Source organism: Alosa sapidissima, chromosome 21 (genome assembly GCF_018492685.1).
Source record: "Alosa sapidissima isolate fAloSap1 chromosome 21, fAloSap1.pri, whole genome shotgun sequence".
Classification (NCBI taxonomy): Eukaryota; Metazoa; Chordata; class Actinopteri; order Clupeiformes; family Clupeidae; genus Alosa; species Alosa sapidissima.
Genome location: NC_055977.1, coordinates 30,857,465 through 30,881,173, shown reverse-complemented (window position 1 = coordinate 30,881,173; position 23,709 = coordinate 30,857,465). Strand labels below are relative to the sequence as shown.

The window sequence follows — 23,709 nt, the reverse complement described above, 5'->3', positions numbered from 1 at the left end:
GGCGCTGGTGAATGATGTGCTGCGGGACATGCTGAATAAATTCGTCTTCGTGTACCTGGACGACATCTTAATTTTCTCCAGAACTCTGTCCGAACACACCCGTCATGTCCAGCTGGTTCTTCGACGGCTCCTGGAGAACTCTCTCTATGTCAAGGCGGAGAAATGCGAGTTCCATGCTCAGACTGTGTCATTCCTGGGATACATCGTCGCTGAAGGCAATATCCAGATGGACCCCGCAAAGGTCTCGGCAGTTACCTCCTGGCCAGTTCCGGGGAATAGGAAGAAGCTGCAGCAATTCCTCGGTTTTGCCAATTTCTACCGGAAATTCATCCGGAACTACAGCTCCGTCGCCGCTCCCCTCACAGCTCTGACCAGCATCAAACACCCCTTTTCCTGGACCCCAGAGGCCAACACAGCCTTTCATACCCTCAAGGCCCGGTTCACCACTGCCCCCATCCTCCAGATGCCGGATTCAGACCGGCAGTTCGTTGTCGAGGTGGATGCCTCAGACGTGGGAGTCGGGGCCATACTCTCTCAACGGGCAGAGGAGGACAACAAGTTGCACCCCTGTGCATTTTTCTCTCGCCGGCTTTCACCTGCAGAGCGCAATTATGATGTTGGAAACCGTGAGCTGTTGGCTGTCAAGCTTGCCCTGGAGGAGTGGCGTCACTGGCTGGAGGGGTCCACAGTTCCGTTCCTGGTCTGGACCGATCACAAAAACCTCGAATACATCCGCAATGCCAAACGTCTTAACCCCAGACAGTCCCGCTGGGCCTTGTTTTTCACCAGATTCAACTTCACCCTGTCATACCGCCCAGGTTCTCGGAACACCAAGCCGGACGCTCTCTCCCGTCAGTTTCATAAGGATGATGCCCCTTCCCAGGAACCTGCATCAATTCTGCCCGATCCCTGCGTCGTAGCTGCCCTGACCTGGGATATCGAGGAGGAAATTCAAGAGGCCCTCCGTGACCATCCCAGTCCCAGTGCATGCCCAGACGGTCGTCTCTTCGTCCCAGATAATTTGAGGTCCCGGGTCATACAGTGGGGACACAACTCCCGCCTTGCCTGCCACCCGGGCTCCGCCCGCACCTGCCATCTCCTTGCCCAGCGCTTTTGGTGGTCGTCTTTGAGAAGGGATGTCCGAGAATTCGTCCGTGCCTGCCCCACCTGCAATCAGAACAAGTCCTCCACTCGGCCCCCCGCTGGTTTACTCCAGCCCTTGCCTGTGCCCACACGACCCTGGTCCCACGTCTCCTTGGACTTTGTAACTGGCCTCCCACCATCAGGTGGGATGACTGTCATTCTCACTGTGGTTGACCGGTTTAGCAAGATGGCACACTTCATTCCCCTCCCTAAACTGCCATCTGCCAGAGAGACTGCCCAGGCTGTTCTTGATCATGTCTTCCGTCTACACGGGCTGCCCAGGGATGTTGTCTCTGACCGAGGCCCGCAATTTACCTCTACATTCTGGAAGGAGTTCTGCCGTCTTCTAGGGGCCACAGTGAGTCTCACCTCTGGGTTCCACCCCCAGTCCAATGGTCAATCCGAGCGGGCAAACCAGGAGCTGGAGAAGGCGCTGCGGTGCATGGTTTCTCGCAAACCCCAGGCTTGGGCACAACAACTGATGTGGATAGAGTATGCTCACAACTCCCTCACCTGCTCTGCCACTGGTATGTCACCTTTCCAGTGTGTGTATGGCTACCAGCCCCCCCTGTTCCCCAGCCAGGAAGGAGATGTGTCCTGCCCGTCTGCCCTCGCCTATGCCCGCCGTTGCCGTCGTACCTGGTCACAAGCTCGTGCCACGCTACTCAAGTCAGCTGTCAGCTATGCCACTGGGGCTAACCGCCGAAGATCGCCGGCACCCGCCTACCGTGTTGGCCAGAAGGTGTGGCTGTCAGCCAAGGATCTCCCACTGCGGGTGGAATCGCGTAAACTGGCACCTCGATTCCTCGGCCCGTTCCCTATCCAGAGGGTCATCAGCCCAACCGCAGTCCGGCTCCAGTTGCCAACCTCCATGAGGGTGCACCCTACTTTCCATGTTTCGAAAGTCAAGCCGACACATGAAAGCCCGCTGGTCCCCGTGCCGCTTCCTCCTCCTCCTCCTCGCCTCGTTGACGGTGGGCTGGTGTACACCGTTCGACGCCTGCTTCGGTCCAGACGGCGAGGTAGGGGCCTCCAGTATCTCGTCGACTGGGAGGGCTATGGACCTGAGGAGAGAACCTGGGTGCCAGCCAGTCGGATTGTGGACCGGACACTAATCGCCGACTTCCACCGTCTGCATCCTGATCAACCTGCAATCCGTAGGGGCCGCCCCAGAGGGGTCCCTAACCGTCCTGCCCGCCCGGCTTCCTGTCATGTGCCTGACCCTGACCCTGTCTCGGTACCTGTCCCGTCTTCTGTCCACGACCCTCCAGCTCCCTCCGAGGATGAGGATGTTCACTCGGACCGCTCGGAGGAATTCTAGCCCTCCACCGGCTCCCCTCCGCCCTCCCGACGTGGTGTCACTCTTGGGGACTTCTGGGGCCGTCCCTTAGGGGGGGGGTTCTGTCATGAGCTCTCTCTCTGCCTGGTAACACGTGCTGATTGAAGTCTGATGACCTCCACCTGTTCCTGCTCTGCTCTGCCTCACCCTCGTTACCTACCAGCTGCACTGCATTCACCACTCATCATGCCCTCTATATAAAGCCTTGCTTTTCAGTCCACACTTGTCAGATCGTCTGCAACCAGCACCAGTTACCTGCCTGTTTATTGAAAACGCCTCTGACTCTTTGCCTGTGATCCCGGACCCGCTCGACTACTTCTGTGTTCTCCAGCCCCGGTAATCTTGACCTGCCTTCCGTCCCTCTTCTACGAATACCGCCTAGTCCTTGACTGTACTGCTGCTTCGTTTCAATTGCTGTTGTGTGTGTGTTTCCCCCAGGACTTCCCGGATCATCCAGCTCCTGCCTTCGCTGTTCGGCTACTGGGGGAACACACACACGCAGACTCTTGGAACTCCTGTACCCCCCCCGGAACCCCTGAAACCCCCAACCCTTAAATAAACTTTTGAACGTGACGCAATTGTGGTCCTCGTCCTGTTTGGTGTCTGACATCATCATGTCCCCATGCCTACATTTTTGTGAGTAGCATAGAGATCGTTAAAAACAATAAAGTATGGCTCTCTGTTTGGGACATTGAAAACTTATATTTTTAATAGACTACCGTCGAAGATGCTGACTTGCAAAAGCCTCGGGATAACACGTTATCTCCACTATCATCAGTCATGCCCCTTGATCAAAGTGGGGAATGAAATAAAAGTTTGAGAACCTTAACAAATTACCTGCACTCCAGAACACAGAATCTGTTGCAATATTCTGGTGATCGGCGATGATATCGGCAAATGTTTGTTTTCCAAAGTAAGAATTTCACTTCACCATGCACCTTCGACAATGAATAGCTCATTACACTTGTTACTGTTAAACGTAGGCCTACCTGGTATCATTACAAACATTATTCTGTGTCCTAAAACTGGCATATTTTATGGCATTGTGTCATGTAAGTTTGTTGTAAAATCTAGAGAAATGTGTGAGGTGGTCAGCGGGGGACAATTGAGACACACATTGGATTGTGTTATTACTTGAACATTCCACACTATCCACAGCTGTGGTAGGCCTGTTAGCGCAGGCTTTAAATTAAAATTTTTCAACAGAAGGCATCGAATGTTGTCTTGTTTGTGGAGCGCTTTGCTTCGCTTTTGTAATCTCGGCTTCATTGAAAATGAGGGCTTCCCTCAATGACCCTCTGAGAATAAATAAAGGTTGAATGAATGAATTAATGAATGAATGAATGAATGAATGAATGAATGCAGGCTTGCCCAAAATAAAGGCCTGTGGTTTGCGCAGCCTACAGTAAATAACAGACCCGCCAGACTGTGCGTTATGATGCTTTTTTACGAGCAAGATGTGTTTGGTATCCTATGCACACTGCATGTTCTTAAATAACAATGATCATCAGTAATATTCGACCATTAATTTGGGTAAATGGGCAAGCGTGACCACCTTGATTGGCTGATTGTTAACGCGGGCATGATTCCAAACACCTCCCTTACGATGATGAGTGACAGGTGACCGGTCTCAGAATGCGTGCGCTACACAAGGACGGAAGATGATGAATAACTGGGGCCGTAGGCTATTCACAAAGGCTTTTATCTTACTACTAGGAGTAGGCTACTCCTAAATCAGACTTAAAGATTTTAGCTTAGAGTTTTCTCTTAAAAGTTATTCACAAAGCCTTTCAGACAACTCCTAAACTAGGAGTGAGTCTTCGTGGCTATGGATGACGTCATTACTCATGCACGAGCTTGACTGAAGTGACCACCTTGATTGGCTGACGATTGTAACACGGGAATTCCAAACACCTCTCTTCCGATGATGAGTGACAGGTGACAGGTCGGAGAATGCGTGCGCTACACAAGTAGTGCGAAGGACGGAAGATGATTAATAACTGAATAAAAAGGCCTAGCCTAAATGAATAAAGAGTAAGGCAAAACAAATAGCCTAGTAGCCTAATGAAACATACGGATTGATGTAGTATCTTTGTAACGTTATTCAATTATTCTGTTACTATGCCTACGTTTGCAAAAGAGAACATTTTAATTTGATTCACAATAATGTTACATTTAATTTACATGTTGACAATGATTAGCCTAGTTTTGGTTGTTGTTGGCGGCGTTATTGCATGTTAGTTATGCCTACAATGCAAAATTGCTTCCTCGCGATTGGAAGCTCCTGTAGCGGCATATGATTTCAAAACACGGCAAAATGCCGCAGGTTTGTGAATAGGTCTGTGAGTAAGGAGTCCTCTTGACTTCTTTTAAGCCGCCAGAGGTGGGAAGGTGTGATTTGTTGGGGGCAGGGCCGGATTAACTGGGCACAAATGTCTGATGGCCCCCCTTCCCCCCAGCAAACGTGAATCGGGTGGTTAGTTAATAGGCCTATCGTGAAGATTTTTCCTGCCATCTAAGGCACGAGCGCATCTGTGAGGCCAAGCCTCACCAAGTAGCTCGTTTGTTTACAACTAACATTCCATTTAATTAAACTGCTTTATATGCTATGCCGAAATAGTTTTCAACATTTTGAATATTATTATATATTATATGTCAAAGTAGATGGCTGAAAGCTGCTTGGGATCCCCTCCGTCAAGCAATATAACATACAAACGAGCTTCCTGCACTCATTGTTTCAAAAGGAGTAATTTTGGCATTGTCAGAACTGAAGAGCTGTGGACGGCACGGCACAGTATGCCCAATGAAAATAAATTAACGCAACGCAACACAACACCCCGCTTCTCTCGCGTCAGTCACTGACAGTAACCTAGAATAAATGCATGGGGAAAAACACTTCCCCATGACAAAGACATCGTAAAACACTGGCATGAGTGCATCTGTGAGGCCAAGCCTCACCAAGTAGCTTGTTTGTTTACAACTAACATTCCATTTAATTAAACTGCTTTATACACTGCAAAAACTGCTTATCTAACACAATCTAACCAAGTGTTATTAATCTTATATCAAGATAAAAAAAACTAGTTGGTATTGTTTTCAGTATAAAGAGACTTACTTAGCCCTTTCTCATGAAATCATTTGACTTAATTTAAGAAGTTTGACTTATTTTAAGAAATCTCATCCTGAAAACAAGCAAATTTGTCTGCCAGTGCGTTAAGCAAATTTGTCCTAAAAACAAGCAAATTTGTCTGCCAGTGCATTGAGTAAATTTGTCTTGATAAGACACCTTAAAATAAGTCAAGGTCTTCTTAAATTAAGTCAAAATGATCTTACGGGAGAGCACTAGGTAAGTCTTTTCATACTAAAAACAATACCAAATAGATTATTTGAACTTAATAGAAGATTATTAACACTTGGTTAGATTTCATTTTTTGCAGTGTAGGCTATGCCGAAATCGTTTTCAACATTTTGAATATTGGTGTTGGGTGAATTGAAATGTTCTCAAAGTAGCCTTATGGCTGAAAGCTGCTTGGGATCCCCCCCGTCAAGCAATATAACCATACAAACGAGCTTCCTGCACTCATTGTTTCAAAAGGAGTAATTTTGGCTTTGTCAGAACTGAAGAGCTGTGCACGGCACGGCATGCCCAATGAAAATAAATTAACGCAACGCAACACAACACAGACCCCGCTTCTCTCGCGTCAGTCACTGACATGAACAAAACACAGAACCCGCTTCTCTCACGGCAGTCACTGACAGTAACCTAGAATAAATGCATGGGGAAAAACACTTCCCCATGACAAAAAGACATCGTAAAACACTGAAAGTTAATATTTTGTCACTAGCAACATACATCTGTCCTTTGTCAAATGTATTATGTTCCAAGTAGCCTATGCGTAATTCTGCTTCATAAAGTTGAACAAATACATTTGCTTATTTCACAGAAATTGGCTGAGCAACGGAGGTTAATATGCTCTATATTTTGTCCAAATGATGTCTGTCTATCATCGTTGCACTCGGAGAAAACCAGAATGTTTAATTTGTCCTGCGTTTCTTCTACGGCTGCAAACGGGATTTACTCGCAGTTAACCAAATATTTCTTTATTAGGGCAGGGCAGGCATATTTCTGGCTATTAAATTATTTCTAAACCAGTATGCTAAAGTCTGTAGTGAAGTCTGTGTAGGGTTTTCCAGGCTCCATTTCTTTTTACGAGATACCCTGCTCACTTGAGCCATCTACCGGTTGTTTGGGTTGTTGCAGCGTCTCACTGGAAAAATACAAATTAAAGTCGCGTGATACCGCGTGATCCCACTCGCGGACCGCAAGTGAAGCTGGCCAAGTCGAAGCACTGCCCACTGTAGTTAGTGGTAATTGACGTGAATGAACAACAAAATACTTCCACTCCAGTGATTTCAGAGTAGATTTTGGTAGGTTGATGTGTATATTTTAACTGGCTGCAGCCTAAAATTAGAATGAGGAGTGTTGACGTCGCAGTTCAGCACGTGCATGTGCGTTTGTGCGTCTAGGCATACATACTGTAGGTGACACTGTGGCTGCATCATTGATTCTACTTTTGAGTTCGAAGTTCGAGACTGAGATGTAATTTCAATCGATTTCGATATAAAATCGAGATCGTGACACCCCTACTCTACTCACACCCGACCGTGACCGTGAAAGATGACGTAGCCTACGCAACATTTTACATGATGCCCCTGGTCCTTGGTGTGTTGGGAGAGTGAACATGTAAGCATTACACTACTTGGCAATCTGAATCCTTTTCAATTCATTCAGATTGCCATTTAACATTTGTAAACAGCTGAGGGCATGTAAACAATAACAGCTGTGAGTTTTGGTCATTTGTGGGCATCAGACATTCAGGTGCATAATTTACACCACCATTGAAAAACTAAGCACTGCAACCTCAGAGGGCTGGTCAAAACGAGCAAGTTTACCAAGCACAGGTATCTCTGTTACCTCCAGTCCATGAAGAAAACATCATAATTGCAAAAGGTGCAGAAATCTGGCTAACCTCGGTCACTAAAAACAGTCCTCACACACTGGAGACTCCTTCTTAATGGGCTTGTGGAACTGTCAATCCACAGTAAACAAAACTGATTTCATTGCAGCTTATGCCAACCAACGAAGACAAGGTGGTAGGACGAGCATGCTAATCTATCTATAAAGCAAGAAGCGTCTGTGTGTCTGTCTGTCTGTCTGTCTGTCCAGGCTCGGACTGGTAATTTGTACAACAGTTTTTTTTTTAAAGTTATTTAGCCTATTTGCGGCCTGTTATGTAGACCTAGGCCTAGCCTATAAATGCAGTTGCATTTGGATTGGGGGGTGACAGGTCAATAATTGTGGCCTCTTCATGACCGGTTCAGTGTGTGTTACGATCGCGCCCCCCTGCCCCACCCCTCAAGTGGATTTGTCCAAGCAGCCGCTTGGTTTGTGGGGAAATATAGCCTACGGGTCCATGCATGGTAGCCTAGGCTATATAAGTGCCCTCCGCTGGCTGGTGTTCACATCATCGCAGTTTAACCGTAAACAGCAATCAGAGGTGTCTAGTTTTATTCCATAAATATATTGTTTTTATAGACGTTAGTTGCACGCTAAGAGCTTCCATTTACTGCACCATGTAGGCTACTGTAGTACGGTTTGTCTGTCAACATAAAAAAAACTCCGGGTAGCCTACAATTTTTGCACAACTTGGTGGAAAAGTGTAGCACAGGTTAAAGAAAACCTATTCATGTTTGGACTCAAAAGGAACTTCAAAGTATTTCCCATATAGTAGCGTCGATGCACGTAAAAAGTATCAACTGGTAGGTTAGTAACGAAGGTAGCCTAATTTTGCAAAATGTGATGACGGCACACAAACTTCGGCAAAAACATTTAGTATACACTTTTGGTGATAGCCTACAGTTAATGTGAATCGCTGACTAACCAAAGTAAAGGAGAAGATTTGCACCAAATAGGCCTAAAGGCTGTGGTTGTGTTTCTACAACATGTTGGCACAAATCGTAATTTCTGTCAACTATGACGATCTCCATGCATGTTCAGTAGCCTATATTTTTCATTTAGTCAAGCAGTGACATGTGGTTTAATGCATGGGGTAACATGAAGTGAGACAGACAGAGGATGAGCCTGTCTTTAGTAGCCTATCGCGGAATCCTGTCCCTCTCAAATCACTTTAAAATGGTGTGATTAGCAACCAAAACAAAATCCCTATAGCTATACCTATAGGTCCAAATCTAAATGTTTGGGTTCAGTTTATGAAGTGTTGCTACAGCATGATACTGTGTGTTTGTTATTTATGGGGGGAATCGGTATTGGTGGGGGGGGGTCGTCGGCCCAGTAGTGGGCCGGTCCAGGAGAAAATTGCCAGGGCCGAATTTTGTTCCCAGTCCGACCCTGTGTCTGTCTGTGTGTCTGTGGCACGCATATCTCACTGCCCGTTTGTCACACTGATTTCAAACTTGGCAGGTGTCTTGCTATGGGCATGAGTAAGTGCAGTGCCAAATTTGACGTTGTTTGAATAAGAAATGCAAAAGATATCGTTAAATATATCGGTAAAAGAAGCACATTGGCTTTCGCCGCTAGCCACTCCCCCTCACACACACCACTGTACTGTAAGCTAGCAGTGAGGATAGAAGCAGGGGTTTGGCAGAGCTGGATCAGTGTAGGTTACACGGGTAAAAACTTAATAACATGTCTGACCTCAACAATAAAGTGAACTCCGCGGATTTTGCAACAACACGCCAAGACACACAGGTATGCGGTGGCTCTTCAAAATGACGTAAAAAATGATGTGCAATAAACGGACAACTCGAATAGCCCAGGCTACTTTGGACTGTCTTTAAACTTTGAATAAGCAAACGACATTTCCAACTGCAAGGTCTTAAATTGAAACGAGCGACAATGGTCCCGAATTAAAGAACGTATCAGAATGCCACACATGCAAAGCATAACCAGCGACAAGCAACGAGTGGCAGACAGAGTGTGATGCTATAGGAATAGCCCATGCTACTTTGGACTGTCTTTAGACTTTGAATAAGCAAACGACAGTTCCAACTGCAAGGTCCTAAATTGAAACGAGCGATGATGGTCCCGAATTAAAGAACATCTCAGAATACCACACATGCAAAGCATAACCAGCGACAAGCAACGAGTGGGATGTCACTTATAGGCCACCAGAGACTGTTTTTGAGTCACACCGTTGCAAATTTCATATGATGCATCATTCCACAAAATGGTTTGTTTTCTCTATCATTAAGTTATTCAATAGGCTAAGCATATATAGCCTTGACTCAAAACAGCTGTTAGGATTATGTAATTTTGATTTGTAAAAAATGTCACATGTAGCCATGCTTAAATTCTGCTCACTTCACATTTATTATTATTATTATATTATCTGTAGGCCTATTCATTATTGAATGCTTACCTGGAATTATGTTTTTCCCTATTCTATTTTCAAAGCAGGCCTACCTGCAGGCATGTAATTGGGCTACAGGATGCATAGCATGTTTGAACGGGCACTGCACTAGTTTCCAACAAATGGAAATCCACTCGGCTGCTGGTTTCCAACAACACATTTGAATACCATGCAAGAGTGAAAAAAACATTTTTGTCGGAAGATCCTGCTTGAGTTCAAGTTGGGGGGGGGGGGGGGGGGCATGTATTTCTTTTCCAATTTTTCTATTCCAATTGCTATTCGTTTTAATTTTTAATGAATATTTATAATAAAAGTACTTTTATATTGTATACCATATCCTTCTGATTGATTCGTGTCCCCTGGGATTTTTAATATGGAAAGGAAAATATTCACGACACTTTAAGTGTTTTTTGACTCAATTTACCCCTGTACTGTTCGATGCAAATTATGGGCACTGAATAAGTGTTGGGAATTTTGCCTGCGTGTCAACGCCAAGTGAGAATGTCTATGGCAAGTGATATATACTGTATAGGTCCTTTATATATATACTCATTTTGAGTAGGCCTAAACTGTATATATAAACTATTGCTAATGGCCCACAAGCTGATCTGACGTGTGAAGCTGCTCTTGGCCTGTCCCTGCTGGCTACTGTCATGGAAATAAGCTGGGGGAGGGGAGTGGCGGTGCTTTTAGCACGTCTTCTAAAGCGTAGAAGTCAGACTCATATGAGGGGGAATGGTAGGCTCCAGCACTGGGGTTGGTGGCTCCCATCTGAAACAGTTTTTAATTTAGGTACAACAGCAATACAAGGTGTGGCGTGCAAGGTGTGTGTCTCACGAATTGGGCGCCCTGTTTATGCCGATATCGATATCTTCATATAGCCAATCTATACAAAATATCAGAAAATGGTTTTGCATTAGCCTAGCAGATAATAAGACTACCTAATTAATTAAACAAGAAAACTGCATATGTCTTTCTTTCCTCCGATTGGAACTAATGAAATTACTGCGCAAAGTGGAAAGAGAAAAAAGTGAGAGATTTCGCCAAATTTGGTTTTACTCATTTTGAGTAGGCCTAAACTGTTCGCCAAAGGCCATCATCTCGGACCCCAGCTTGATAAAAAAAGTAGGCTCTGATTTAGCCTAGTCTGTACTGTACGACGTCAACAAGGTGATGTTTAGTATCATTCTGTAGCTTACAGCAGTGTTTCCCAAACTTTTTTTTCTGGGGACCAACTTTTTAAAAATGACAGACTACCGCGACCCAATTCACTTCAGATATAACATGCAACCACCAATATTGCCCAAAACGTTGATGTTTTAGGCCACAGGTTCACAAACTTTTTTATAACCATTCTGCAGTGCCATATCTAAGTGGTTGGATAGATATCTAGTGCCTACTAGGTTTGGCCCACTACTATTATAGGGTTTGGTGATGCACTGACTCCTCAGTTTTCCCACAATTCTGCAATCTCAATTACACACATGAAACAATGTAAATATGTTCAAAGCTGTTAAATTCTAGCTCAGTTTTGTACACACACACAACTTCAGGTTATCCTCATCCTGCTTTGAACACGGTTGTGTTGCATTTTGAGCACCATCAGCTTGGGAAGTTGGAAATGACTAGCCTACCGAAAAGATCAATTTTAATGTACTGTACATCCGAGAATTTGAGGATATTTTGGCATGCTACACAGTCATCACTCTTCAGCATATAGTAAGCTGCTCCTGTATTTCTAAAGATAGATGTTGTTGTAGCCTATGTTGCGTTGCAGACAAATAGATCCATAACACTGTGGACAATTCTGATGTAAACCGCAAATAACTCGTCGTTATATTGTAGCCTATTTATTGGTGTTTATGTTGTAAGAATATGAAATGAATAAATATCAGAACAAGAGGCTTTTGCGAAATAGCCAAAAGATGAACGATAATGCGCCATACTGTAGCCTAGTAGGCTAAAGTTCACGAGATGGAAAGAGGAAAATAGGGTTAAAATGTCCATTTAAATTATAGCCTATCTAATGCACTGTTGTTCCAGTTTCATCTATTCTAAATGCAAAAATGCACAGAGGGAGTTATGACAAAACCATGACTTTTAACAAACTAGGTCTAGATCCTAGAAAGCTATTAGCTTTCTTAAGCTATAAGGTATAATGGTGCGTTCCAGAGCCCATCCAAACCAATGGGACGTGGGACTTATCCTACCTCCAACTAAGAAAAGTGCACTGGAATGCCTGTCGAATGCCTCCTACCGGCGAGCTCAACCTACTCCAACCTCACCAAAATAAGTCGGAGGATAATGGCGGCGCCCGTGGAGTCACACTTTGTGAGAAGTAAAACTTCAAGGAATAGGCTATAAACTTTACTTCTCTGCGTGTAGGGTTGTTTTAGACACTGCCATTTTAACACAACTTGTTTTTCATATTATGGCATGAAATTACAGTATGTCGTTATTATCTGTTTGCATGAAGTCAAAGTATACCCAGTTATCTTAGCAAAATGCAGCGCTTTTACATATACGGCTCCAGAACAGACAAAAAGTATAAGTATATATACTTTTTTGATCCCGTGAGGGAAATTTGGTCTCTGCATTTAACCCAATCGGTGAATTAGTGAAACACAAACAGCACACAGTGAACACACAGTGAGGTGAAGCACACACTAATCCCGGCGCAGTGAGCTGCCTGCTACAATGGCGGCGCTCGGGGAGCAGTGAGGGGTTAGGTGCCTTGCTCAAGGGCACTTCAGCAGCGGCCCACTGGTCGGGGCTCGAACCGGCAACCCTCCGGTTACAAGTCCAGAGTGCTAACCAGTGGGCCACGGCTGAAAAAAACAAAGCGAGTATCAGCTTAGCACGGCGGTCGTCCATGTTTTCTGTTTAGTATTCCACTTCAATTGTCTGGAACACTTTAAAGTAGGAGCTAGTATACTTCAGGTAGGATAAGTCCCACGTCCCATTGGTTTGGATGGGCACTGGAACGCAGCATACACAACATAAATTGTCACTAGGCTTTGCTGGGGACCAAAATAAAATCTCCTGCGACCCACTTACAACCCCAGTTGTAATACATTTCACGCAGCTGTGTGAATCACGGAAAGCGTGAATGAAGTGGCCACTTCTAAATGGAACCCACATTAATTTCACCTCCAACTGGTCCGCTGCCCAAAGCTGGCAAATAGCTTGATGACTCTCATTCGAAACTGTGCCATAGTTACCTTCATGGTGGCACCTCTCCATCTATCACTTTTTCATCTTAATGCCAGTCTGTCAGAGCAACCCTCTGCTCCTCCGCCGATGGTCACGTTCCACCCACTTGCCTCCGACCCTCCTCTCATCTGCTCTACCTCTACTCAGCACATTCTCCTGTCTAGAGGTTAATGATGCCACAGACTCGCTCTGCTCTAGCCTGGGAATACCCATACAAACCTTTGGCAAATTTGGGATTGCTCTGCAGGTTCGTGGCCAAGAGCATGCAAATGGGCATGCAAATACAATCGCTAGTCTGGCATGGAGGTGTATTTCTTCGGAATTGAGTATACAACTGCATGTAAAACCTTCGTTTTTTAAGATTGCTGCACTTCTGAAACAATTTGGTAAGAGTTTAATATACCAGTTTAAGTCTAATTTCACTGTTAGTTAAGCCCTTACTTATGGCTTGTCCAGACTCTCAATTCCAATTAAGAAGGTCTGCGTGCTAACCAGGCTAGCTCTGCTCCACACTGAGCTCATGTCTGGACCTACTGTACTATGGCCTGTTTTATGTCATACGCACATTTCATAAATGTTGGCCATTATGCCTCAGGCACGATTCGAACCCAGTACCTCTTTGGATAAAAGCGTCTGCTAAATGAATGAATGTCTTACCTGTTTTGGCATTGTCCTTGGGAAGAAAAGGTAAGGCATGGAGCTGAGAAAGAGGAATGAAGCAGCCACTAGGAATCCCAACCACCAGGCGCCAATCCATCTTGGATCATCTCTATCTATTCTTATATCATCTGAATAGAGAAAATAATTTCACAATGATGATGGTATACTTTTAACTAATGCCACTAACTAATAATGAGTGAAGACCAACAACTAAAGACTGATAACCAGCTTCCTGTACAAAGATTAAACCTAGTTATTGACTAAAAGCTAAAAGCTTTCATTGGGAAATTTCATTGAAGTTTTTATTTAGACTGTCAAATGAACAGTGTTTGCTGCAAAGTCAAGATTAGGTTAAATATAAAATGACAAATTGAAGCCTTGTGCATTGCATTTCAGATAATTCCATTTCACAAACACTTCCATTTCACAAACACAGAACTAGCCTCTGAGAGACTTCATTGAATGTAAGAAGAATGAAAAATTAAATATGAATAGTTTTTTATAGCAAAGTCTACACTAGTTCAAGCCAGGATATTTCTTTAAATGCCACTTCAATTATATTAGCCCTCCAGGTCAGTAAATTTGCCTGATATGTCATGATTTCAGTTTGGACTTAATGGTTGTATCAGCAATGTCAGGGTAATGTCACTTCTGTTGACGTTCAAACAAAACAGAGAGCTAGCTCGCTACTCCCTCCCCCTCCCTCCTGTGCAATTGAAAATCTCCTGAACGCACATCCCGTCGGTTATTGGTTGGAACACTATATTTTGCTTTTGAGTGGTTGGCAGCATTTCTTGGCAGCAATTTTTTTGTGTGCAGATCTCATAGCCTAGGCTGCCTACAGAGACACGTTTTTTTGACGGCCTGCTTATGGGGTGGGCAGCTAGCGGATCGTTAGGAAAGATTAGATGAATGGGATCATGTTTGGGCCTTTTTTGGGCCTGCAATGGCTGATAATATAATTCCGGTATTTAGCACTTGGATGCACTAGAGTGGTGGACACCGAAATTTTGACGATGGGTCCTGTCTCGACTTTCTGACTCATTTTGAATCGTCTTTGACTGTTTCAGAGTGGCTGGCTATGGGCATGCACAAACATGTCCTTAAAACAACCCTTAACGTTCGTTTTTAAAACTGTGCAACTCACCGAGTGGTTAGTGGTGTTCGAAAAGGGACTAACATCACACGTGATGAAGACAATGGAGAGACTGGTGCATACTCAGACCCCAGGTACGCCATGCACTAGACCCGCTACAGTTTGCATATCAGGAGAAAGTGGGCGTGGATTTATCTCCTACACAGGACACATTCTCACCTAGACAAGGGGAAAAGTGCTATGAGAATCATGTTCTTTGATTTCTCAAGTGCTTTTAACACCATCCAACCCCTCAGACTGGGAGACAAGCTCTTGCAGATGGGTGTGGACGCTCAGCTGGTATCCTGGATTACAGATTACCTGACCCAGCGGCCACAGTTCGTCAGGCTGAAGAACTGTCTCTCTGACACTGTGATCAGCAGCACCGGAGCTCCACAGGGAACTGTGCTCTCTCCAGTCCTGTTCACCCTGTACACATCTGACTTCTGCTACAACACTGTGTCATGCCACATGCAGAAGTTCTCTGACGATACTGCAATTGTGGGGTGTATCAGGGACAAGCAAGAGGAGGAGTACAGGAGCCTGGTGGAGGACTTGTGTGCAATGGTGCAAACTCAATCACCTTCAACTCAACACTTCAAAGACCAAGGAGATGGTGGTGGATTTCCGCAGGTCTAAGCCCACTCTGCTACCAGTCTCCATTGATGGGGTCAATGTGGAGGTGGTAAACACCTACAAGTATCTGGGCTTACACCTGGACAATAAACTGGACTGGTCAGCCAATACTGAGGCACTCTACAAGAAAGGGCAGAGCAGGCTGTACTTCCTGAGGAGGATGCGGTCCTTCAATGTCTGCAGTAAGCTCCTCAGGATGTTTTACCAGTCTGTTGTTGTCAGTGTTCTCTTCTATGCTGTGGTATGCTCTGTCGTGGGAGCCGAACTGGAGTGCATCACTTCAATATCAGACAAAAGGACCCTGAACAAACTGATCAACATCTTGGACAATGAATGTCATCCACTCCACAGCACTATTATAAAGCAGAAGAGCTTGATCAGCTGGAGACGTTGCTCATCGTCATGCACAACTGACAGACTGAGGAAGTCATTTGTCCCCAGGGCCATTGAACTGTTCAATGCTTCACTTAAGGGTGGAGGGTGGTGATCCCGCGTAACATCACGCGGGATCACGCGACTTTAATTTGTATTTTTCCAGTGACGCTGCAACGACGCTGCAACAACCCAAACAACCGGCAGATATCTCTTGTGAGCAGGGTGTCTCTTAAAAAGAAATGGAGCCTGGAAAACCCTACACAGACTTTACTACAGACTTTAGCAGACTGGTTTAGAAATAATTTAATAGCCAGAAATATACCTGCCCTGCCCTAATAAAGAAATATTTGGTTAACTGCTTCATTAGCGGTTTATTTTGATTATTAAAGGTTTGACTTTGTGCTTATTCAGTAGAGCATTTAGTGCTCTCCCCAATCCCAGACGTTCACATTGCATGTTTGTTTGTAATGGATGCAACCGCAAGATACACGCTTGCAGGCTAACAGACATGAACCAAGACATATAGCCCAGCAGCAATCTATCTAAAATAACACATACTTGAAGTACCATTCATGATATGTTGTCAAATATTGAAGTCGTGGGAAGTTTACATAATTTAAGGTCGCCCATGCTGTTTCATTTGTCCCAGCCAGGAGGGACGAATGAAACAAAACACACGTTCGACTTTAAATAACTCTTGAACGGTTTTGTTCAGAGCTATACATGCAACTGTATTTGACAAAGGACAGATGTATGTTGCTAGTGACAAAATATTAACTTTCAGTGTTTTAAGATGTCTGTCATGGGGAAGTGTTTTCCTCATGCATTTATTCTAGGCTACGGTCATAGGCTACTGTCAGTGACTGCTGCGAGAGAAGTGGGTTCTGTGTTGCGTTCATTTCAGTGACTGACGCGAGAGAAGCGGGGTCTGTGTTGTGTTGTGTTGCGTTGCGTTAATTTATTTTCATTGAGCATGCCCTGCCTTGCCGTCCACATCTCTTCAGCACAGCAGCAGCAATGGCAACTCTTCGTTGAACTTTTAAGTGGTGTTGCTAAGTAGGCCGAGTTAGAATCAACATTAAATCCACATTTAATTAGTTATTGGATGATATTAAAAAGAATCGGAATTATTTGTGGTTGAGCTGGAAATTTCAACTTGGTGATCAAAAAATGTTGACCGCGACTTCATAGCATTGTTACGTTGTGTCAGTGTAAAGTTAGCTAGCCTAGTCTAACCAAATTTGTCTTACAAATCTAAACCACAGGCTCACGTTAATCTAATGGGCTTTGAGACATCTGTTTTGTCTTGTGACAAAGTCTCCTGGTTCAGTTGTTTCCAGTTTCATAGAAACGAGGGTGTTACATTTGCAGTAGCCTAACTACAAAATCCAACCTAATAACAACCCCCACTCACCGGGGCTAGGTGGAAGATGTTACAGTAATAGCCGATGGGCGTAGCCTACAGTGGATTAGGGCTGTCAAAATTGCTCCAAAATTACGTTCAAATTTTCCCTCTAAAATAAACACATGTATTCGAATTAGTGCTGTCAAACGATTAAAATTTTTAATCACGATTAATCGCTGAATTCCTATAGTTAATCACGATTAATCACATATTTTATCGCATGATTAAAATTCTATTATTTTACATTTCCGAACTTTCCAGGAGTCCATGTTAACAATATAAAGCAATTATTGTGTATCTTGATTAGGATTCAAATGAAAGCAAAGCAAGTTACTTCATTAACTTAACTTTTAAGACGTAGGTCTATTTGATTATTTCAAATCAAATGTGCAGCAGACCTGAGGCAACACAATATATTCTTCAGAAATATAGCTAATAAAGGGCATAACAAACATAAAATACTATATTCATTATCTTTGAGTTCAGTTGAAAATAAGGAACTTTTCGACATGAGTGCTGCCATTTTATAGGCCTACAGTCTATGGTGCACTGTCACTTGCCACACACATCAGTGCCGAAGTTTTTAACACGCAATGAACAATGGATTTTATGGAGCGTCGTCGACCAAATATAACTGAATCGTGATTTACACGGCGGCAAACTCTGCTGGTGTGCAGAGTTGTATTGAAAAGAATGGAATCTAATGTAGCCTACAGTAAATGAATGTCGAAAACAGAGTGCATCGCACTCATGTCGGCATCGGTGTCCACAGCAATTTAATTCAGCTGACCAGGAGTTCAGAACTGCGTTGGTGTTTATTATACGAATCTACTCTTTGGCCGGCTCGTAAGCCCAAACAAGTGTGTGCAGCATGCCTTTACGTAGCCTACTAAAGGCGCATCATCATAAAGATACATTTAATCTGCATCACGCCCCATTTTAGCGGAAAACAAGTTAACATTATATCACTGATTCCAATGGGAAAGACAGATAGCCTAATCACACCTTGACGTTACATCTAGTTATTAATTTACAGGCCATACAATCATTTTACTAACACGGCAGTTATGAAGAATTATGTGTATGCAACTTACTCATGTCGAAACTATGTACATTGCAACCCATTCAGCACGTACTAGCTACACTTACCATATCCCATGTAAAACGGTTAGCTTGCTAGCTAGCTAACTGTGGAACTTCAGTGTAACAGGCATAGCCAATTATCTCACCTAGTTGTAGGAAAAAGGCTACGTTCATATTACAAGTGATAGAATGAATGTGTAACTTATGTTTAGTTGATGTTATGACATGTAAAGTTAAGCTTGCCGAACTTAGTTATAGTCATCCACGGGCAGTTTGACTGTGCCTACATTCGTGACACTCCTGTTAGTAAACTGTAAAGAGGAACATAATGGTCACATTAATCCCATTTGAATGGAACTTGCAGTGGAAATTCCAAACTTCTGCAGCTTTCTGAAGAGCTTTATTATTGGCTAATGATGGGCTACTTTTAAAATAGTTATGAAAAGCATTGTATAGTTTTGGTGGGTAAAAATATGTCTGGCAAAATATGTCTGGCAATAAAAACTTAATTGACGAGATCTCTCCTAATGTTTTGCTTCCTGCAGTTGAACCCTGAGTAACAGGACGTTATATTTTCTATTAAGGCATTCCTTTACTTTTCACGCTGAAAAAAAAACTATGTTTTTACAGTTGCAAGGACCTCATTGACAGGTGAAGCTGCACGTATTGCCTATTTATCATATATAACCCTAGCCTCCTATGTAGGCTATTTTAGGCGGTTCTCCCCATTGGTTGAGTTGATCAGGCGTAAGTTCAGAGGTATGTTGTTTATGACTAGACCCTGTCAATATGGCTAATGTGAGGACTGTTTTGGTCCCAGACGTTAACTGGTACACACGATATGAAAGTTGGCGCAAGCATTGGTTTCATTGATCTGCAGAATCATCACAACACTAGCGTTCTAACACAGAAACACCTGTCCCATAGAAATGGAAATCGGAACACCAGAGAATAATGTTCAAATGACGTTTTTACATAATTTTACATAAATAATAATTTTAAATGAAAAGAGAATAATGTTGAAATGAAACGTTGTTGAATATGACATTGGTTACATGGTAAAAGGAAGAGACACATTAAGCTAACCTGAATTATCTAAGTACTAAGAACACAACATTAGAAAAAGGTAAAGGAAAAGAAAGGATGAAAAAATGTAGGTTCCTTGGCCTCACTGTCTTCTGCCGGACCCAGTGGTTTGGGATGGCTGCCCTGGCACAAGTACACAAGGACCGCTCTGTGGGCGGCCCAACGAGGATGAGATGAGGCGAAAAAGAGTAAAGAAAAGTATGAGAAGAGTCAGGAACATAATGGAGGGCATCAGACATTACTGGCCACCAGTAGGCCTACTCCGTGTGAGCGTTTTTTCCCCTGGCAGTGAAGTTGTAACAGTGTCCCGACAGCGGTCAAGTCTCCATCTCTCCCATGTCGATGCTTTCGTTTTTTCTTATCGTGAACCAAAAACATGGCAGAGTGGAAGTGAGTAGGACTAAGACAGCGATGAGTATGCTAATGCAGGTTTGATATAGGTCAATGTTTACTAATGGCCACTAGTGTTGCACGGTGTATCGATACTAAAAAGGTATCACAATGTTTTTTCACGCAAAAAAACGATACGATTTCCGACGTTTTTAGAATCGATACTTCGATATTAAAATAATAACGTTCTGTGTCTGTCTGAACTGCTGCTCTCTGCTCCTTGCACGCATATAGGCAAGTGGGCGCGTCAAGCAGGCAGCTCTGAGTGAGTGAGTGCGCAGCAACGTCAACATAGTTCTTTGCCCGACAGTCGTCGGCGTTGTGGATAAAACAAAAGGTGATGTGAAATCTGGACTGGAACTATTTCGGATACATCATGAATAGTGAAGGCAAGCCATCAGGTACACAGAGGCCCGTTTGTAAAATATGTTTCAAAGTCATTTAAAAGCAGTAGACTACGCATGGAACTTTGCTAAACACCTCGCAGACATATCCCAACATTTTTAAAGAGTTCAAAGAACAACAGGTTAACGAATATGCTATGGACCCTTTCAACAAGGTAAACAAAAACAATGCTTGAACATTCTATTTGGGCCCCAATCTACTTCCTCTGCATTAAGATAACATATGGAATGTTAAAAAGGAAGTCTTGTGCGGCCAACTATGATGCTGATAATGGAACTCTTGAAAGGGTCCATAGAAAACACAACTACATGGTTAGTGCCAAGTTCTTCTCTTCTGTTTTAGTCTAGCCTAAGTGAAATGAGTATGGTTCTCTGGGATAAAGCGAACCTTCCTTAATCAATGAATTTTGATGAGACATAGGCTAATGAGCTGTAATCATTTTGACGAGACCTAACGAGCTGTAATCATAGGGTGCTAACGTGATGAAAGTGCAATGTTCACGCCAGAATAACATTAGCAACACTAATCAATCTATTTCATGTTCGGTCAGTACTACTGGTAATATTTGTCATGGCATGTAGACTGCAATTTGTTCAATAATTATTGCCCAGATGTAGGATGGGTTACCCGAAATGCGCTAATTAAAGCCCACAGCATATATGCCTATATAAGCATATATATACCACCAAAGCGTGTTGAGTCCTAATAATAATAGCGGCTTATTGTTACGTGGTAGCAAATCATGTTATCAAAGAAATAGACGTAATGTAGGAATGCACACCGATATATAGCAACAGGTAATGGTGTAGGCCTATCTGACGAAGACCTGAGTGGTTGGAACGTCGTACTTGTACACGGCGCAAAGACTATCCTCACATTTTTCCCTTTGCAACTGTCAAAGAAATCCCATGAACACGGGAAGGCCTAGGGTAGCCTATACGGTCTAAAGATTAGGCCCCTCTGCATAGCATTCAGTGATTTGCATGCAGTAATTTCAACACTGACCTTGATCTAGCCTAGTTTGGCTATTTAAAGCTACTTTATTGCCAAAACACAACAAAATGTAAATGAACTATAACAAACAATAAAGGATTTAATCACACATAGTAGGCCTACTATTTTACTGACTATAAAAAATAATAATTATGTAGTAAGTTTAGACGTTTAGAACCCAGAATTGACCTGCACACTACAAAAGTGCACCGAATTCAACACAAATGACTCTATACACTTGGAGGAGGTATGAGTCCTTTCTTTTCCAGATATCTTAGGATTTCGCCTTAGTATCGTTTCAGTATCGAGCATCATGATTTTTGTATCGTGACGACACTAATGGCCACACTGTTTAATTGTTGTAAGTTGCCACTGTGGTTTATGGTAATTCCAGTTTAATTCTTTAGCTAAACACGCAATGAAAAATGTCATATTACAAGTGATAGAATGAATGTGTGATTTATGTTTAGTTGATGTTATGACATGTAAAGTTAAGCTTGCCGAACTTAGTCAGCCACGGGCAGTTTTACTGTGCCTACATTCGTGACACTCCTGTTAGTAGGCTAAACTGGAAAGAGCAAAAAATAGGAACATAATGGTCACATTAATCTCATAAACACACATATAACTCTTACACCAACCTTATTTTGTGCCTTTTATTCACGTTTGTTTCAAGATTTAGTAAGTAGGCCTATAAGCCCTTTTCGCTCCCCACTTAGATGCAGCATGGTTTCCATTATCCAAACAGCCCCCTTTCCCCTAAAAGGGGGCGTGTACATGCAGCACGGTCTAGCTAGATCCAGTGTGGTGTTGTAGTTGTTCTAACGTTACTAGTTGTTGCAACAGCTTTTGAAAAAACGACAAAGTTTGTTACACCAAAAAGAACGTTAATCTTGCGATAAAAAAATTGACGCCGTTAAAATAGGTTTACGTTAACGCCGTTAATAACGCGTTTAACTGACAGCACTAATTCGAATATATTGGAATATCTAGGCTATATTATTTGCGCATTATGTCAATGACGCGCGTCACGTCATCTGTTTTTAACTTTTTGGAAACGTTTGAAATGAAAGAAGATAAATATTTTTCGTTAGTTTTGGAAGTTTATTTTTACGTAGCCTACAATGGCCAGTTCCGACAAAGCCGAAATTACTCCTTTTGAAACAATGAGTGCAGGCCGCGCGTTTGTATGGTTATATTGCTTGACAGGGGGGGGATCCCAAGCAGCCTTCAGCCATAAGGGTACTTTGAGAACATTTCCTAATTCACCTGACACTAATATTCAAAATGTTGAAAACTATTTCGGCATAGCCTATAAGCAGTTTAATTAAATGTAATGTTAGTTGTAAACAAACTTGGTGAGGCTTGGCCTCACAGATGTGCTCGTGCCTGAGATGGCAAGAAAAATCTTCACGATATAGGCCTATTAACTGACCGCCCGATTCACATTGGCTGGGGGGCAGGGAGAGCCATCAGACATTTGTGCCCAGGGGTCTATGAATTGTTAATCCGGCCCTGCCCCCAACAAATCACACCTTCCCACCTCTGTGACAGTTTAAAAGAAGTCAAGAGGACTCCTAACTCACCTACAGTGGGTCCCCGTTAAGTTTGGACGGGTTCCTTCATGAATCACGATCCCCATTTTCTCAGCAGAAATGGCACAAACTGCAGTTGACACAAACAACCACAAGGTGTCACTTGGGTGCCACTACTATTTTTGATGCGACTGACTTACTGCTTCCATGATGCAGCGGGGGCACGGGAACTTAAATTGATCACGGTAGTTTAAGCTTACACTTGACAAAACATTCTAATATGAAAATGTAGATGCAATTGTTGTAAAATGGTGCAGCTCCTTTAAGAAAGCACCGTGTGCAGGGATGGAGAGAGAGAAAGCGAGAGGGGATAGGCCTATGTGTGTTAGAACTAAGCGTGTGGAAAAAGTACGTGCTGTTGAGACTGGAGCGAGTCATATTCAAAATAATGCAAAAAAAAAGCAATTATCCTCATTCATTGCAACCAAAGCATGACTGCTTGCCGACGTTCAAACGAAAAATATATCAAAGCACCTTTTGCGTTTGAATGTAGCACGAAAAAATGTTTAAACAGCTGGACAAATGATTTAGCTAATTGATTATATAACCTGTACACCAGCAATTGTTGAACATTTACCTGTACAAGTACATTGACAGTAGCCCATCCTAACAGCATGTTGTAGGCCTACTGTAGAAATTTCACTTAAATTGCAACCGCAACATGCCTGCTTGCCAACGTTCAAACGACAACGAAAAAGATAATAAAACAACAAGAGGGTTGAGTCTGAATGACACTGAGTTTTTAGACACTGAGTTTTTGTAGTTAAGAAATATTTTCGTATAAAAAAAATGGTCATTCTTCAATCTCCTTCACTGACGCC

The 23,709-nt window shown here is 43.3% G+C and overlaps 1 protein-coding gene across 4 annotated transcripts in view; it reads right to left on the bottom strand.

Annotated features, from left to right (window-relative positions):
• slco2b1 (solute carrier organic anion transporter family, member 2B1) overlaps positions 1-23,709 on the bottom strand; it is a 205,535-nt gene that overhangs the window by 108,754 nt on the left and 73,072 nt on the right. For all 4 annotated transcript variants that reach the window (XM_042076135.1, XM_042076136.1, XM_042076137.1 and 1 more), the window contains one exon: positions 13,783-13,913. In XM_042076135.1, the coding sequence (XP_041932069.1) occupies positions 13,783-13,913 (131 nt within the window). The remainder of the gene's footprint in view (positions 1-13,782; positions 13,914-23,709) is intronic.